Genomic DNA, 19,681 nt, shown 5'->3' on the forward strand with positions numbered 1-19,681 from the left:
AGGCCCGGCCCGATCCTTCCGTCGGTGGCAGGGCACCGTCGCAGCTGCCCCGCCGCTCGGCAATGGGAGCACAATCACCATATGCAAATAAAGTAAGTTAATAGATTTGCACGTACTTATCATTAATCTTGATGTTCCGCTACGATCTTTGGCCCGGTAGCCAGCACTCCCACACCTTCGGATCCCCATCCGGGGAAACGGGGCGCAACACTGGTGGGGAGGTGGGAGGAGATAAGTTTTTCAGTGCAGGAGGTGGGGGGGGGGGGGTGAAATGGGGTCAAGTTAACATAATGGATGTAGAGGATGGTGGGAAGGGTTGTAATTTAAAGTTTATGCAGTTTGGGGGCAGGGTGAAGGTCAGATAGTGTAAGTGTTTTGTGGGGGGAAAGGGTAAATAATTAATTTAATTGTTATGGGGGGATGGGAGAGGGGCAAAAGAGATGTATTTATTTAATTGCAGTTTTTTTTGCCCGCCGCCATTTATAAAATCCAGTCCATAGAACTGATTCATTATACTACTTGATTTTTTTTATAATGGACTGAGTGCGTCACTTAATCTTTAATGTGCTGCATTCTGGTGGAAAGTAATAACATTTAAATGACTCCCAGTGATTACAAATAAAATAAAGATATAAAAAAAAACTTGCATTTATATAGCACTTTCCACAACAACAAGATGTTCCAAAATGCTTTACAACCAAAAGAGTACTTTTAGTACTTTAGTAGTCACTGTTGTAATGTAGGAAACGAGGCAGCCAATTTGTGCACAGCAAGCTCCCACAATCGGCAATGTAATAATGACCGGATAATCTGTTTTTGTGATGTTGATTGTGGGATAAATGTTGTCCAGAGCAGATGAAACCTCGATTTAACGTCTCATCCAAAAGAAGGCACCTCTAACAGTGAAGCACTCCATCAGTACTGCACTGTCAGCCTAGATTTGTGCTGAGGTCCTGCAGTGGGACCTGAACATACAATTTTCTGACTCAGAGATGACAATGCTACCAACTGAACCACAGCATGCACATGTTCTCTCACTCTTTATCTCTCTCTACATATATAATATATATAATTCTATTTGAACAAAAATCATTTCTTCTATTTTTGAATCTCCCACTTTCCTGCATTACCCCAGTGACTGCACTTCAAAAAAAGTACTTTATTGGCTGCAAAGGGTCATCCTGAGGTCATGAAAGATGCTATATACATCCTTTCTTTTTGAGTCCCGAATAAGAATTTCCACTTCATGCTCTTCACTGAAATGAAATTGTACTAAAGACGTAGAAAAGATCAGTTGATATTATTTAGTGTTTTTTCACTTTACATTATTGCTCAGGAGTTTATTAAAATGAACTTGCCTGCAAGCAGCATTCAAAATTGTAAGAATATTTTAATTTTCTTCTGCCTTGTATGTAAAATCAGAGGAATTATCTTCAGGATACTTTCCATGCGACGCCTAGCCTGTACTTTCATGGCAAGACTGGCTTCCAGGTTTCATTTTCATTGACTTTAATGGATGTATAACAGGCAGCTGAATCGATAGCCCTTTTACACTACCAGCTAAAGTCAAAATTACCTCCAAAGTAATTTAGCATATTTAGCCTGATCACTCATTTTCACAATTCTAGTAGTAACGTAAGTCTAGAAATGATTGTCATCGTGAAGCAGGCACAATATATATTTCCACTGACCTCTAAGACAATAGTTCAGAGCTACATGAAGGAAGCATTTTACTTTGGATTCTGACAGTGTACTGTAAGCTTTGGAGTACGTGCACTGGCATGCTTTGTAAAATTCAAAGACAAGAATAATATCAATCACAAAGCATGCTCATGTAGTCAAAAGCTGTTGGATTTAGCATGTGTTAGCAAGGCAGAGGTCAAAACCTGCAGTTTCAGGTGAAGGTCGAACGCATTTGCACTTTCCTGTACACTCTAGGGAGAGAAAGAAGATAAAAGGGGAAAAGAAGTGACTACACACAGGGCAGCAGATCACAGACAGGAAAATATTTGATAGAGACAAATTCCACTAATAGTTGGTACATGAATTAGATTCCTATCAAAAGCAATTAATGCCAAGTTAATTAACAGCTCTTAAAAGTAGCTAGATGAAAATCTAGTTACTCATGGGTTTTCGAGTTATACTGTTATGTAGGGATGGCCACAAGTTCCATTATGTTTTGCTTCACTCCCAACCTGAGCAACGTCAAGCAGGTAAGCATCAAGCAAAACTAATGATACCTTCCAGTGAGACAGAGGGAAATCGCAGGGTGAGAGTCAATCTTGACTAACACTGGTATTTCCCAATGGCCCGCTGCAAGTGAGATTGATAATGGCTTGGGAGCAAACTGCTTGACTGCCATCTTGGCTGTAGAGGGGTCAGGTCAGATAGATGAGGAAAAGGAATTAAAAGTTTTAGGAAAAAAGTGGAAGTTTAAAAAATAGCCCCATAAGAAGTGTAAAATAAAATTACTGGGGAAGACCCAAGACAGAAGGTTGTTGGAGCTATGTACTGAACATGTGGAACATGGTGCAGTCACTGAACCTCAGGACTGTGAATGAACAGGTAACAGAAGGGTGGGGTCTAATATCGTGCAGTTTGGTGCAGGCATACTCACATGTGATGTAGCACAATCATTTCTAGAGCTTAGGAATGACTTAAGACTGGGAGAAAGATGCACCGGTGGACAAAGGGTGATTAGATTGCCCAGCTTGATCAAGTGGGAGTTTTAGGTCAGGACACGTGTAAACAGGGTTTACTCCATACTGCTGTGAAGTTGTAATGCTGGAGCAGCACCATTATGAGCAATATGAGGTACTTCTAGGGAATGATTTAAATGTTGAATTACTGGCAGCCCGAACTGGGAAAATGGAACTAAATCAATACCTGCCTGACTGAATATATAGGTCCTGATACAATTATCTGGATCTGCTGGAGAAGTGATGTCTTTCACCAGGGAGACAGTGACAGAGTGGTGCAGCAAGCTGCAGCAGTGCCTCCAATTAACCTCCAAGGCCAATACACCCCTGCCAGCGGCAGTGAAGATCACAACAGCCTTAAATGTTTTTGTCTCGGGCTCTTTCCAGGCTGTCAGCAGACATCAGTAACATCAGTCAGTCTGTGGCGCACTGATGCATAAAGCAGCTAACTGAATTGTTTGCAGGAGCAAGCAATCACTTAATTTCCTCATGGTCAAGAAAGAACCAGAGAGGCCTCTAGTGTTGTTCCATACGACAGGATGTTTGAAAGTCCAGGGTGTCACCGATGTAGCCCTGTGTGCTCCTGAACAAAATAGTGCTCCACATGTTTATTTTATTTAGAGATACAGCACTGAAACAGGCCCTTCGGCCCACCGAGTCTGTGCCGACCAACAACCCTACAGTAATCCCATATTCCCTCCCTACACTAGGGGCAATTTACAACAGCCAATTTACCTATCACCTGCAAGTCTTTGGATGTGGGAGGAAACCGGAGCACCCGGCGAAAACCCACGCAGACACAGGGAGAACTTGCAAACTCCGCACAGGCAGTACCCAGAATCGAACCTGGGTCCCTGGAGCTGTGAGGCTGCAGTGCTAACCACTGCGCCACTGTGCCGCCCAAGGGCTCCTATTCAACCAGCTTTCAGCTTTACCCAGCGGTTGTCATGATACAGAAGTGATGAAAATATAGCACTTTGTGTTAAGGGGCAACTCTTGTGTTATAAGCTCAGTACACCACCAACTGGACTGGCATTTCCACAAAGCTAGTTCCACAAAGTGCTCTTAAAGCCAATGGAGAGAAAACATTTTGATCCTATTAATCTAGTCCGGATTTGAACCCATACTCCAGAGTCAAAGCTTCAATTGATTGTATTGCCCATTCCCAAACAATCTGCACTTCTAAATTTCTCTTTGCTTATTTCCACCTTTGCCCTGTCTCAGTTTATCTGCTGCTGAAACCCTCATTCATGCCTTTGTTACCTCTAGACTTGACTATTCCAATGCACTCCTGGCTGGTCTCCCACATTGTACCCTCCGTAAACTTGATGTCATCCAAAGCTCCACTGCCCACATCTTAACTCGTACCAAGCCTTGTTCACCCATCACTCTGTGCTCGCCGACCTACACTGACTCCTGGCCAAGCAATGACTTGATTTTAAAACTCTCATCCTTGTTTTCAAATTCCTCCATGGCTTCACCCCTTCCTATCCCTGTAATCTCCTCCAACCACACAACCCTCCAAGATATCTTCTAATTCTGGCTTCTTGAGCATCCCCAATTTTAATCACTCCACCATTGGTGGCCGTGCCTTCAGCTGCCTGGACTCTAATGTCTGGAATACCCTCCCTACACCTTTCCGCCTCTTTACCTCATTTTCCTCCTTTAAGACACTCCTTAAAACCTACTTCTTTGACCAAGCTTTTGGTCATCTGACTTATCCCCTTATGTGGCTCGGTGTCATAATTTGTTTTATGATGCTACTGTGAAGCACCTTGGGACGTTTTATTATGTTAAAGGTGCTATATAAATATAAGTTGTTGTTGTTGATTGCTTATTCAAACATAGTAAGGAGACTGTACCGACTGTGTTGGATGGTAAGCCCACAGACCCACATAGAAATGTGACGGGTAGTTATTTGTGCTGCTGGTGGAGACCATTAAAAAGACAACAACTGGTTTCTCATTGGGATGACCCCTTTATCTTTGTTTTTTTTGGAAGAACAGGAGAAAGAATGGAGTGAGAGCAATCTGGTCAGGCATCACAGGAGATGTACAGCAAGAAGCTGTCAAACTCCAGAATATTCATACCAGCTGCCCCAGGAGCAGTGCTGACAGCAGCCATGCTTCACAAGAAAGGTCAACAATGAAAGAGAAAGGTCTTGCATTACCATAAAGCCTTTCATAACCTCATGATGCTCCAAAGCGTTTCATGAAACGTCTTGTGGCACTGAATAGATGTAAGGATTGATGAACAGAAGCACCAAATCCTGTTTACTTATCACCTCCGTGCTTGCTGACCTACACTGGCTCCTGCTCCAGGAATGCCTCAGCTTACAACTTCTCATCCCTGTTTTCAAACCCATCCCTGGCCTCGCCCCTCCCTGACTTTGCAACCTCCTCCAGCCCCACAACCCTCTGAGATCTCTGTGTTACTCCAACACTGGCCTCTTGTGCATCCCGATTTTCATTGCTCCACCACTGGTGGCTGTGCTGTCCAAGCCAGAAGCTACAGAATCCCCTGCCCAAAGCCTCTGTCTCTCCCCCTTCTCCTCCTTTAAGGCGTTCCTTAAAGTTTACCTTTTTTTTAAAACCAAGCTTTTGGTCACCCATTCTCCTCGAGTGGCAGTGTCAAAGTTTGTTTGATTAATGCTCCTGTGAAGCACTTTATAATGTTTTACTATGTTAAAGGCACTATATAAATGCAAGTTGTTGTTGAGTTGGTACTAATGGCCACGGCCACCTCCTTCCACTGTGCCTGCCATTACCCTGGAATGCTCTCCAAACCATCTTAAACAGGGCTACCTCCTCCGTCTTAGGTGAGCAAGCAGCATTTCCACTGATGGCTCCAAAACTGTTGAGACTCTTTACCCTCATGCAAGGATTTTCAATCCCCCTTTCCCCAAAAATCTGCAGTGGGGCTTAAGCCCACAATCTTCTGACTCAGAGTTGAGAGTTTTTTTTAATTCATTCATGGGGATGTGTGCATCACTGGCTAGGCCAACATTATTTGCCCATCCCTAATTGCCCTTGAGAAGGCCTTCTTGAACCTCTGCAGTCCAAGTGGGATAAGTACACCCACAGTGCTGTTAGGAAGGAAGTTCCAGCATTTTGACCCAGGGACACTGAAGGAATGGCGATATAGTTCCAAGTCGGGATGGTCTGTGGCTTGAAGGGGAACTTGCAGGCGGTGGTGTTCCCATGCATTTGCTGCCCTTGTCCTTCAAGGTGGCAGAGGTCGCCAGTTTGGAAGGCAGTACACACTGCTGCCACTGTGCGTCGGCAGTGGAGAGAGTGAATGTTTGTGGATGGGGTGCCAATCAAGCAGGCTGCTTTGTCCTGGACGGTGTCGAGCTTCTTGAGTATTGTTGGAGCTGCACCCATCCAGGCAAGTGGAGAGTATTCCATCACACTCCTGACTTGTGCCTTGTAGATGGTGGATAGGCTTTGGGGAGTCAGGAAGTGAGTTACTCGCTGCAGGATTCCCAGCCTCTGACCTGCGAGCAACTGAGCCATGGCTGACACACTATGGCCTTCTATAGTTCTATACTGTGAACTGCAAGCTCCTGTAGCCATCTAAAACTTACTCCAGTGCATCAAGTATCTTATCATTTAAAGTTTGGAGTGTGTGATTGCATCCTGACTCCATTTCTTTTGCCAAGAGTAGTGATCACATCAGATATTGAGTGCTGGCCTTTTCAATCTGCCTTGTGACATATTCATTGAAGGATTAAATATTGTGGCGCAATCGCTTCAAATCCACCCACGATTTAAACTGCTGTGATTCACAGATGATAAATGACTAAAACTGGAAAACTCTTCCAAAGAAGCAATATTCTCTCACCGTGCGGTTATCAAATTGTTATTTTGCCACCAATCTTACCAAATAAAACTACAGTTAAACCCACTTAAATTAATATCTTTATGATAAAAGAATAAAACTTTTAAGAGAATAAAATCTTCGTACACACACCCCTTTTCTATTTTTTCCAATGATTGTTGTCCCTTGATATGTGTTTTAAGTGAATAAAACTTTTAAATGGATGAAATGTTTAAATTAATAAAATCTTTACATGGATGACAAAAGCCTGGATTTATTCTTCTAAGCACTGTACTGCCTTGCAAAAGGCAATGGCTTAGCAATTTGCACACACCCATATTGGAGAGTCATTGGGGGTGTTGGGGGGAGGTGAGGGTGGAAGGGAAGGAGATAATCCCTGACTGTGTCTGAATGGTGCACAGGAAAGGGGAAAGTATCGGGCAGGGTTCCTGCAACTGAGTAACTCCTGCTGAAGAGTGTACAAGAGTGGATGATTGCTGACATCAGGTTGTGCTGTGATATCCCATCACTGACTAGCTTATTAACACCCAAGGGGAGATTTTCCTGGGTTTGCATCCAGGCACACTGGATAGCAGTGAGTATCAAAGAATTGGGAAGCTTCCTGTTCCTAACCACCCAAATTTCCAATACATCTGCCCTTCACTGTCTTTCCTCACAAATGAAGGATAATCACTTAATAATAACAACTTATATTTATATAGCACATTTAACATAGTAAAATGTCCCAAGGCACCTCACAGGAGTCATATCAAGAAAAATCTGACACCAAATAACAGAAGGAGATATTAGGACTCATGACTAAAAGTTTGGTCAAAGAGGAGCGTCTTAAAGGGGGAGAGGACAGAGGTGGAGAGATTTAGGGAGAGAATTCCAGAGCTTTGGCCCCAGGCAGCTGCCAACAGTGGAGCAAAGAAAATCGGGGATGCACATGAGGCCAGAATTGGAGGAGTGCAGAGACCTTGGAGGGTTGTAAGACTGGAGGAGGTTACAGAGATAGGGCCATGGAGGGATTTGAAAACAAGGATGAGAATTAAGCAAGGTATCAGAGAGCTGCTGCGGCCAATGGAACTGTACTCCTGAAAGAATCACCTGCCTCAGGCAAGGAGAGGAAGAAAATGGAGAAAAATAAAATACAAAGGAACAAAGCTGCTCCCACAATTTCTCAAATGGGACTAAGTACAAGGCAATAACCTATGCTCAGGTTCAGGCACATTTGTAATCTGCTTGAGTTTTCCATTCGGTGTACAGTATCATGTGAACATAAATTAAGTGACTGCCTTGTAAGCAGTGCCAGATTTCTATTATAATATATAGGGCGGCACAGTGGCGCAGCGGTTAGCACCGCAGCCTCACAGCTCCAGGGACCTGGGTTCGATTCTGGGTACTGCCTGTGCGGAGTTTGCAAGTTCTCTCTGTGACCGTGTGGGTTTTCAACGGGTGCTCCAGTTTCCTCCCACAGCCAAAGACTTGCAGGTTGATAGGTAAATTGGTCATTGTAAATTGCCCCTAGTGTAGTGAAGAAGGAATTTTCCTCCACACAAGATCAGGGGGCAGGTTGTTCAACCTTGCCCGTCTAAGAGCGAAGTCCAAAGTACGGAAAGTCCTCATCAGGGAACTCCTCTTTGCTGACGATGCTGCTTTAACATCTCACACTGAAGAATGCCTGCAGAGTCTCATCGACAGGTTTGCGTCTGCCTGCAATGAATTTGGCCTAACCATCAGCCTCAAGAAAATGAACATCATGGGGCAGGATGTCAGAAATGCTCCATCCATCAATATTGGCGACCACGCTCTGGAAGTGGTTCAAGAGTTCACCTACCTAGGCTCAACTATCACCAGTAACCTGTCTCTAGATGCAGAAATCAACAAGCGCATGGGTAAGGCTTCCACTGCTATGTCCAGACTGGCCAAGAGAGTGTGGGAAAATGGCGCACTGACACGGAACACAAAAGTCCGAGTGTATCAGGCCTGTGTCCTCAGTACCTTGCTCTACGGCAGCGAGGCCTGGACAACGTATGCCAGCCAAGAGCGACGTCTCAATTCATTCCATCTTCGCTGCCTTCGGAGAATACTTGGCATCAGGTGGCAGGACTATATCTCCAACACAGAAGTCCTTGAAGCGGCCAACACCCCCAGCTTATACACACTACTGAGTCAGCGGCGCTTGAGATGGCTTGGCCATGTCAGCCGCATGGAAGATGGCAGGATCCCCAAAGACACATTGTACAGCGAGCTCGCCACTGGTATCAGACCCACCGGCCGTCCATGTCTCCGTTATAAAGACGTCTGCAAACGCGACATGAAATCGTGTGACATTGATCACAAGTCGTGGGAGTCAGTTGCCAGCATTCGCCAGAGCTGGCGGGCAGCCATAAAGACAGGGCTAAATTGTGGCGAGTCGAAGAGACTTAGTAGTTGGCAGGAAAAAAGACAGAGGCGCAAGGGGAGAGCCAACTGTGCAACAGCCCCAACAAACAAATTTCTCTGCAGCACCTGTGGAAGAGCCTGTCACTCCAGAATTGGCCTTTATAGCCACTCCAGGCGCTGCTTCACAAACCACTGACCACCTCCAGGCGCGTATCCATTGTCTCTCGAGATAAGGAGGCCCAAAAGAAAAAAAAGAAAGAAATTGCCCCTAGTGTAGGTAGGTGGTAGGGATCATGGGATTACTGCAGGGTTAGTATAAATGGGTGGTTGTTGGTCGGCACAGACTCAGTGGGCTGAAGGGCCTGTTTCAGTGCTGTATCTCTAAATAAATAAATAAAATAAAAACAAGAAATGCTGGAAATACTCAGCAGGTCTGGCAGCATCTGTGGAGAGAGAAGCAGAGTTAATGTTTCAGGTCAGTGACCCTTCTTCAGGTGCCAGGTTTCTATTAGTCTTTAAGCAATTTGATAAATCACAAACTATTTTCAGATAGAGTGGCACTTCTGCTACCTTGCCAGAATGTCAGTCTGGGTGAGTGGCAGATTCCTTCCCACCTGAAGCCTGGCACCATGCCACAGGATGTCCGTGGAGCAGTAATAAACTCACAGTGTATTTTGCTGATACAGAGAGAGGTGGGTTATAGGTTGCACTAGAGTAACTCAGATAAAATCTAAGAAAAATAAAATGAATAAAAAAAACTTCCAAAAACAAGGATGCTATGTTGGAATAAGTACAGGCATTACTTATCAATTTGCAATTTATCAAAAAAAACTAGACAGGTTGCTGTTTTTGGTTCTGCAATGTCAGACTTCCTATGTTGTGTCTTCAGCCTCATTCTTCAATCATTTAATTTATCCTCAGGTTACTGAGATACACACATTTCACTACTGCTGGAAGAGACCGACTTCATGCAAAATCTTTCAGAAAACCATGGATTTTGGGGTAGGGAATGAGATATCTACCATTTTCTCACAGCTATAACCCACAAGATAAAATGAACTCACCATTTTAAATTCTCATAGCCTTGAAACGGCCCAAACTTGCATTCGGATTTGTGTTGAAGAGCAGTTCTACATCACAAGGGGACACATACACAGAGCTGCAACTTCAGTGGCCTGTTTAAGCCTGTTTTCCTAAGTATGAACTGTGAACTTACTCTCATGAGTTCATCTTGAATGTGCCTGTGGTCTTCATCACATGAGGAGGTCTCCTGAGCTCCCTCAGTTATGTCTGGATCCAGCTCATCCCCAGATGATGACTCCTTGTCACTTAGTTTTGTAGCTAGTTGAACTAACTTTGATCTCAGCTTCTCTTCCATTAAATCTGCATGAGTTCTAGAAAATGTGACCCCACTGTCTGTATCCAGATTGGATTTGCCCTCTGGGTTTTGCATCTTATGTACAGGGATGGGCGATTCCTTTAAAAAAAAACAACTTTCAATTAAATGGCATTTGACTCACATCGCACTTTAAAAATATGAAATCTATATTTCAAATGCATGTGATCGATCTTTTCCACTTGAACAAATCTACACGCATCTCAGTGCCCAAGGCTTTGGAGACAGGTGACTGGCCACATCGAAAACAAGAGCAACAATGATTGTAAGATGACAAGATGACTAGACAAGTGACTATCGAACAACAGGGTTAACAACAGCAACAGACAAATCACAATATATTAAAACATTGCAACACTAATGCAATGAGATTGCTGAAACATGAAAGCTGCTTGAGGATGTTTGGGGTGTCTGATATCCATAACACTATTGGATGCAGTAATGGGTTTGGAAGAGTGTGCAGGCTTCCTGAATCAATCTGATAATTAACAGCGGACATTTCATATGACAAAGCAATGGAACAATGTATGTGGGTGAGACTGGCCCATTGGAAAGACCTGGGCAAAATAAATATGTTCTGAATGGATGAGCATTCATGCATAAACTCAGAATATGCTATTTTAATTCAATACGTATGGCATTCTGAAGCAGCAGTGTGCAGGCAAACACAAAGATTACCTCTCTGCTCCAGGCCCCCAAACTAATTCTCCTCTCCAGCCTTGCAAGGCTCTGCTCCATCACGAACATACACCTGCTCAGTTCCTTATGTCGAAGAGAATGGGTACAATGTCAGCAAAAGGTGGCAAGTAGAACAGCAGCTGGCACGCGTCCAAACATAGGTTCTTCAATCGTTATGTGCATCTAACTTTTGCACATGGGTCTTACAGTGCTGGCAGGGTGGATTCTGAGGCTGTGAGTCAAAACCTGTGTGGCTATTTTTGAAGTGCTACCAGAGAGCCAGTACAGGCCTGGTGGGCCGAATGGCCTCCTTCAGCGCTGTATCACTCAACAATTTCTTTACACTTTGCAAATAATTCGCTCTTCGGATTGGACGAGTTTGGTTTTTTTTCCCCAATGATAGTAAATCCCAGTTTCCCTATCAAAACCAAAACTATTTTCTCAAAACAAATGGAATCTGAAAGGTTTATGCGAAAACAATTTCATATAAGAATGAGAAGCAGCCAATAAATTTAAACCTGCGTCGTACCTCATACAAAATGGCACCTTGCACCATATCATCATTAATATATTCTACAGTTCACCAACTCAACTCCAGAAGTAAATCTTCAAAGTCCATTACAGATATTTCTACACGGTTTCCTTTCATCTATTCAGCTAGCATTTTTTGAGACAGTAAAAGTGTTGGATCCAAAATGTCATACAGTTAGCAAAGTGACGGTGTCTGTACAATTTAAAAGTTAGAAAGAGAGCTTTTACTCACATATTTATTGTTTTTTCTTTGAGAATCACTTTTAACACAAGAGGAGCTCATGGTCATATTTGTCAATAAGATTGAGACCATCCAATCAGCTGTCTCTGCTGCTTCCCTTCCTTCACCTCGCCCACCAGGCCGAGCTACCTCACTGCCCTAGCCCTGAACGTGTATCTTTCTTCAGTTTCTCCTATCTCCCCACATGCCCTCCCTGCACCTGACCCTTCTGTGTTTGAAAACTGCTGCTTCATCTCCAATTTCCCTTTCCTCTCTAAAGTCCTTGAATGCGTTGTCGCCTCCCAAATCCGTGAACATCTTTCCGACAACTTCATGTTTGAACACCTCCAATCGGGTAATTACCCCTGCCACAACACTGACACTGTAACACCCGTGTTACCTCACCTTCATCTCTCTCAAATGCTACACTATCAGACCATTTATCAGGCATCCACTCCTGACGAGCCTGAGATAGCAAGGCAGCATTTGACTGAGTGTGGTATCAAGGAGCCCTATCAAAATTGAAGACAATGGGAATCGGGGGTAACCCTCCACCGGTCAGTCATACCTACCATAAAGGGTTAGGGTTAGGTTGTGGTTGTTGGAGGCCAATCATCTCAGCCCCAGGACATTGCTCAGGTAGTGTCCTAGGCCCAACAATCTTCAGCTGCTTCATCATTGACCTTCCCTCCATCATAAGGCCAGAAACGGGGATATTTGCTAATGATTGTACAATGTTCAGTATCATTCGTGACCCTTCAGATACTGAAGCAGCCCCTGTCCACGTGCAGCAAGTCCTAGACAACATTCAGGCTTGGGCTGATAAGTGGCAAGTAACATTCACGTCACACAAGTGCCGGGCAATGACTACCTCCAACAAGAGAGAATCTAATCATCTCCCCTTGACATTTAACAGCATTACCATCACTATGTTCCTCATCAACATCCGGGGGGGGGTTACCATTGACCAGAAATTTAACTGGACCAGCCCTATAAATACTGTGGCTACACGAGTAGGTCAGAGACTGAGGATCCTGTGAAGAGTAACTCACCTCCAAACTCTCCAAAGCCTGGATGAGTTCAGCTCCAACAACAATCAAGAAGCTCGACACCATCCAGGCAAAAGCAGCCTGCTTGATTGACACCCCATTCACTACCTTCAACATTTACTCCCTCTGTCACCAGCACACAGTGGCAGCAGTGTGTATCATATACAAGAAGCACTGCAGCAACTCACCAAGGCTCCTTAGACAGCATCTTCCAAACCCGCGACCTCTACCACCTAGAAGGACAACGGCAGAAGATGCATGGAAATACCACCACATGCAAGTTCCCCTCCAAGCCACACCATCCTGACTTGGAACTATATCGCCGTTCCTTCACTGTCGCTGGATCAAAATCCTGGAACTCCCGCTCTAATAGCGCTGTGGGTATACCTACGCCACATGAACTGTAGTGGTTCAAGAAGGCAGCTCACCTCCAACTTCTCAAAGGCAATTAAGGATGGGTAATAAATGCTGGCCTAGCCAGTGATGCTCACATCCCAAGAACAAATTTTTAAAAATTTCCTCCAATTAAATATTGGGAAAACCAAAGCCATTGTCTTCCGCCCCACCACAAATCCTGCTCCCTCGCTACTGATTCCATCCCTCTCCTAGGCCACTATCTGAGACTGAACCAGATTGTTCATAACCTTGGTGTCCTATTTGACCCTGAGCTGAGGTCCCAATCCCATATCCTTTCTATCACTAACACCACCTACCTTTATCCTTAACATTTCCCATCTCCGCCCCTTCCTCATCTTATCTGCTGCTGATACCTTCAACCATGGTTTTTTTACCTCCAGACCCGACTATTCCAATGCCCTCCCGGGTGGTTTCTCACTTTCCACTCTCCATAAACTTGAGCTGATCCAAACTCTGCTGCCCGTATCCTAAAGAAGTCCTGCTTACCCATCATCCAAGTTCGCTGACCCACATTGGCTCCAGATCCACCAATGCTTCAATTTTAAAATTCTCATCCTCATGTTCAAATCCCTCCATGGCCTCACCCATTCCTATCTCTGTAACCTCCTCCAGCCCAACAACTGTTGTATGATTGCCTTTCTATGTGTAAATAATTTTGATGTTATCTAATTTTAAGTATTTTTACTTTTAGCATACAAGACTTATCTTTGGAAAGAAAGAGGATATTGTATGATTGCATTTATGAGTGATCACCCTTTAAGAGCTTAGTATGCTAATGAGCTAAGTACCAGGATACAGTCATGTGACTCGGAACCAGAGTCACTCTGCTACTGTAACACCTAGGGGCAGGTTCTGTAAATAGTTAGCTCTGCATTGTATAATTGTTTAGCTGTTTGATAAACCTTTTTGAGATCTTCAACCAGCTGAATTCCACGCATTTCATTTATGTTGCATCAAACAACATAAAAAGAATTCATTACAACAACCCTACAAGAACACTGCATATCTTCAACGCTGGCCTTTTGTGCATCCCCCACTTCCTTTGCCCCACCATTAGCGACTATGCCTTCAGTTATCTAGCTCTAAGCACTGGAAATTCCCTCTTTAAATTTCTCTATCTCTCCTTAAAATTCTTGTCAAAACCGAACTCGTTGACCAAGCTTACCCAGTATGCAGTTGTACCTCTCTAACAGAGGTGTTCAAAATCATGACAGGTCTAGACAGAGTACTTAGAGAGAAACTGTTCCCAATGGCGGAAGGGTAGAGAACTAGAGGACACAGGTTTAAAGTGATTGGCAAAAGAACTAAAGGCAACATGAGAAAAAGCCTTTTTTATACAGTGAGTGGTTAGGATCTGGAATGCATTGCCTGAGAGTGTGGTGGAGGCAGATTCAATCGTGGCTTTCTAAAGGGAATTGGATAAACATCTGAAATAAAATAATTGCAGGGCTACAGGGAAAGGGTAGCTGTGTGGAACTAGCTAGCTTGCTCTTGCAGAGAGTGGGCACGGATTCGATGGGTTGAACGGCCTCCTTTGGTGCTGTAATCAGTCTTTGGTTCTAACCATTTATGCCTAAAAGTTCATTAGCTCACAACACAAATCTTCAACATCAGATGAAACAGGCAAAATTCTTTGGAAGAGTGAATTCTTTCTGACTGTGCATCTGCACTAGAGAGCAAAGGTTACAGAAAGAGACTAATGGGGCTGCAGTGATATATTAGATTAGAACACTGCCACGTCACCTCGAGAACTTAATTCACACTGATGGGTGAAATAAAAAGGCTTCACTATTTGTGAGGTGAGTTTGGCCAGTCTCAGCCTAGTGGGTGTTAGGCTGTAACATAAAACTGGCCAAAAATTGATTCTGTTACCTAAGTGAACACAGACCAGGAGCCTGGATTGATTGTAGGAATCATCTTGATCTATATGGGTGAGTACGAAAAACATGCAATGCAGTTGCTCATTGCACCATCACATAAGACCTACTTTATAAACTCTCACATCAACACTTCCCAATCAACAGCTGATGAAATTACCAATCACATCAATGGAATTATGAAGGTCACTTATTCACTGAGCTTGATTAATATGAAAACTATTTGAATTTCTCATGTTAAAATATTTTAAATAGATTGCTAATATAATTTTTTGTTGCACTTCAGTAGGAAATTAACTGGATCGACAATATATTTTATTCCGACATTTACTCACATTTTTCAAATGAGAACACTGATCCCACATGCACAATATAGTGATTTTCTCAAGTCATTCCTTTTCATTTCGATAGGCAACAGAGGTTTTGCTCGTGCACTCGCCTGAGTGTTTCAGTTGCTGCTAATAATCAGGTGCTAGGTGACACCTTGTGGCACAAAGACGACTCAACACCCTAATTCCTTACTCACTGTGTGGCTTGTACATATAGAGGGGGGAATTTTATGCTTTCCCCTGTGGCAACTTTGGAGGCGGGGTGACCATATAATCGGGTGGGGACTCTGCCACCTTCCTGCCTTCACCCAAATTAAGACCAAGGAGGGAAAGCCTGGGAATGGCCTTCCCACCCCACCGCCAATTGAGGCCCTTAAATGGGCAATTAATGCCCAATTAAGGGCCTCATCCCGCTGCCATTAGCCCAGTGGCAAGTGGGCCTGTTGCCACACAGGGAGCACAACAAGCAAACCTGTGTGGGTTGCTTGCTGGCTGTGGGATGGGGGGGGAAAGGGAGCGGCTTCCCTTGTTAAAGGCACTGATTGAAGGACCCAGCGTCGGGAAGGGGAAGGCCCCACTGAGAGCCACCTCCCAGCCCTTGCTGCCAACAACCCCCTACACCCCTCTCTCCCGCGACCACCATCCTGTGAGGTCCCTCCCACCCTGGCTTACCTGTGGTCTGGTTTCAGGGCTTCGGGTGAGTCCAGTACCAGCAGCAGCCATCGCCTCTGCAGTGGCGCTGCTCAGTTAAGGAAATGCCAACCTCTGATTGGCCGGTAGCTCTCGGCAGGCGGGACTTCTGTCACCGGAGTCCTTAATCCCGGTGAAGGGCCGCCGCTGTCCACTTAAGTGGCATATAATGTGGCGGCCCTTCCCAAGAGAAGGTGACGCGGAGCTCGCACTGGCACTTTTGCCGGTGGCCGAGATCCCCACTGCCCAGATAAAATGCCGGCCTGTATGTTGTTTTGTGCACTCTAAGATTTGTGAGAAATGGTAAACATCGAGAGAAACGGTTGAAAATAGATTTTTAAACTGTACAATAAAATGGTAAAGGGCAATGTTTCCTCTAATTTGTCTTTGCTGTGCGCGGCCTGCTTGTTGCATTACGCAGTCCCTTTAAGATTGTTACACGACCGCACATGCACACACTTTAAAAGGAACGTGGGTTGTGCGCGGACTGTTTGTTCCCTGCACGGTATGTTCTGGATTGCTGTGTGGCCATGCAGCTCAGAGGAGACATTGGTAAAGAGATCTTATAGGGTAGCGATCGAGAAACAATCTCCTCTTGTGGGGGAACCCAGAACAAGTAGGCGTAATGTTCAAACTAGAGCTAGACCAGTTAAGCGTGAAATCAGGAAACTTTATTTACACAAAGGGTAGTGGAAATATGGAGCTCTCAAAAATTCATCATTGGCTGTAAAATGCTTAGGAACGTCCTGAGTTTGTGAAAGATATTATATAAATGGAAGTCTTACTTTGTTTCTTTCATATGGAGAAATGGCAGGTGAATGGAATTGAAGTACAGATCAGCCATGATCTAATAGAATGGCAGAACAGGTTCAAGAGACTGGATGGCCCAAGTTGCTATGAATGGAGATTTGACTGTTGCATTATTGAAAACCTGTTACATGGTTGATAGAGTTATGTTTGCATGTGACCTGGTATAACAAGGTGAAAGGCCAGGGATTACTAAGACTGTAATGCTTCCTTCTTTTAACAACAATTTATATTTGTATAGCACCTTTAATGTAATAAACCATCCTAAGGCATGTCACAGGAGCATTGTAAAACAATGTCTGACACCTAGCAAAAGGTCTGACAAAAGGAGATATTGGGCGGAATTTAACGGGCCCCCCCCGGAGATGGGTTGGGGGGCGGGAGGGCACATAGAATTACAACGGGAGGCAAGGATGGAGGACCCGTTGCCTTCCTGTCCCCTTCTCATCACACTGCAATTAAGTCGGGGGTAGGAAAGGCTGAAGACGGCTTTCCTACCCAGAGGCCAATTGAGGCTCTTAAGTGGCCAATCAGTGGGATCCGAAAGGCCAAGGTGGAGTTCCCCTTGCCTTTTCCGCCTGGCACTGGGAGCCCCGCCGGCACGACTAAATCTAGCCCATTGGGTCAGGTGACCAAAAGTTTGGTCAAAGAGATAGGTTTTAAGGAGTGTCTAAAAGGAGGAAAGCGAGGTGGCGAGGCGGAGAGGTGTAGGGAGGGTAATCCAGGGCTTGAGGCCTAGGCAACTGAAGGCGCGGCCACCAATGGTGGAGTAATTAAAATCGGGGATGCTCAACAGACCAGAATTAGAGGAGTGCAGATAGCCTGGAGCATTGTGGGGCTGGAGGAGATTACAGAGATTGCGAGGGGTGAGGCGATGGAGAGATTTGAAAACAAGGACGAGAATTTTATAATCAAGACATTGCTTGACTGGGAGCCAATGTAGGTCAGTGAACACAGGGGTGATAGGGAAACAGGACATGGACAGCAGAGTTTTGGATAGTCTCAAGTTTACGGAGAGTAGAATGTGGGAGAGCAGCCAGGAGTGTGTTGGAATTGTCAATTCTTGAGGGTTTCAGCAGCAGATGGGCAAAGCCGGGCTATGTTACAGAGGTGGAAATAGGCAGTCTTCGTGATGGGATGAATATAAGGTCTGAAGCATATCTCGGGGTCAAATGTGACACCAAGGTTGCAAACAGACTGGCTTAATCTCAGACTGTTGCCAGGGAGAGGGATGGAGCCAGTAGCTTGGGAATGGAGATTGGAGTTTGGGAACTGCAAATGTATTCTTCAAGATTGGAAAAGTTTAAAATTTGGAATTTAACACAAAGGTTAATTTTAGCTGTGCAGTTATTTGAAACAAAATCCCGTCAAATCTAGACAGTCCCTGAGTACTAAAATTGCTTAGGTGTATTCATTAATTAGGTGCGGTATATAGGAGAGTAACTTTTTAAAGTATCTCCTATCTGTGAGAGAAGGCTGATATAAAGTTGTTTTCAAATCCCTCCATGGCCTCGCCCATCCTTAGATCGAGAACCTTCTCCAGCCCTACAACCCTTTGAAATCTCTCTGCTCTTCCTATTCTGGCCTGTCGCACCCCTAATTTTAATCACTCCACCATTGGCGGCCATGCTTTCAGTGCCTAGGCCCTAAGCTCTGGAATTCCCTCCCTAAATCTTTCTGCCTCTCGACCTCTCTTTCCTCTTTTAACATACTCTTTAAAACCTACCTCTTTGGCCAAGCTTTTGGTGAACAATTCTAATATTGCCTTATGTAGCTGGGTGTCAAACTGTGTTTGTTAATTGCTCCCGTGAAGCACTTTAGAACATTTTGCTCTGTTAAAGGCACTATATAAATTTCAGTAGTTGTTGACAGACTGTTCCTTTGTGGATGCTGATCCCGAGCTGGTTTGATTTCTCAACTCACTTCAGCTGAGGTCAGAGTAAGAGATATAATATTTGTTAGGATTAGCAAAAAGGTGCCGTCATTTTTTTTTCCCAAGGCAAGACACTTACTGACTCAACTTTCCTGTATTACAACAGTGACGACACTTCAAAAGCATTTTACTGGCTGTAAAGCATTTTGGGACACCCTGAGGTCATGAATGTAAGTCTTTCTTTCAAATTTTGGGCAAATCTTAGGAGTGTGATTTTTAGTCGTGTCAAATGCACGTGTGGCAAAATGTTGTCTATCTTCTGTTGTTACCATAGCTGGAATGCAGTGGTACAGCACATTTAATGAGAAAAGAAAACAAAGACAACAATGGCGGCACAGTGGTTAGCACCGCAGCCTCACAGCTCCAGGGACCCGGGTTCGATTCTGGGTTCTGCCTGTGCGGAGCTTGCAAGTTCTCCCTGTGACCGCGTGGGTTTTCGCCGGGTGCTCCGGTTTCCTCCCACCGCCAAAGACTTGCAGGTGATAGGTAAATTGGCCATTGTAAATTGTCCCTAGTGTAGGTATGGAATATGGGATTACTGTAGGGTTAGTATAAATGGGTGGTTCTTGGTCGGCACAGACTCGGTGGGCTGAAGGGCCTGTTTCAGTGCTGTATCTCTAAATAAATAAATGTAAATTGGTTGTAAGCACCAATAAAATAGCCCAAGAATGTCTTTAAGCGTGATCACATCTTAATTTATCTGTAACAATGTAGGTCGGTCCACTGAGAGATCTGTAATTCTCTTAGACTATTTTCCTTCCCACAGCCAGGATGGGCTTGTCTTTCCTTGTCTCCTCTTCTGCCCTTTGAAAGCTTGCTTTGATTGTATTTTTTTCTCTGCCAACAAC

The 19,681-nt window shown here is 44.4% G+C and overlaps 1 protein-coding gene across 1 annotated transcript in view; it reads right to left on the bottom strand.

Annotated features, from left to right (window-relative positions):
- The window catches only part of myripb (myosin VIIA and Rab interacting protein b), a 439,089-nt gene that overhangs the window by 37,287 nt on the left and 382,121 nt on the right, over positions 1-19,681 (bottom strand). The window contains exons 11-12 of the mRNA XM_068049915.1: positions 10,981-11,064; positions 10,123-10,383 (exon numbers count right to left, since the gene is read on the bottom strand). Of these exons, the coding sequence (XP_067906016.1) occupies positions 10,123-10,383; positions 10,981-11,064 (345 nt within the window). The remainder of the gene's footprint in view (positions 1-10,122; positions 10,384-10,980; positions 11,065-19,681) is intronic.

The sequence above is a fragment of the Heterodontus francisci genome, chromosome 2 (assembly GCF_036365525.1).
Source record: "Heterodontus francisci isolate sHetFra1 chromosome 2, sHetFra1.hap1, whole genome shotgun sequence".
Lineage (NCBI taxonomy): Eukaryota > Metazoa > Chordata > Chondrichthyes > Heterodontiformes > Heterodontidae > Heterodontus > Heterodontus francisci.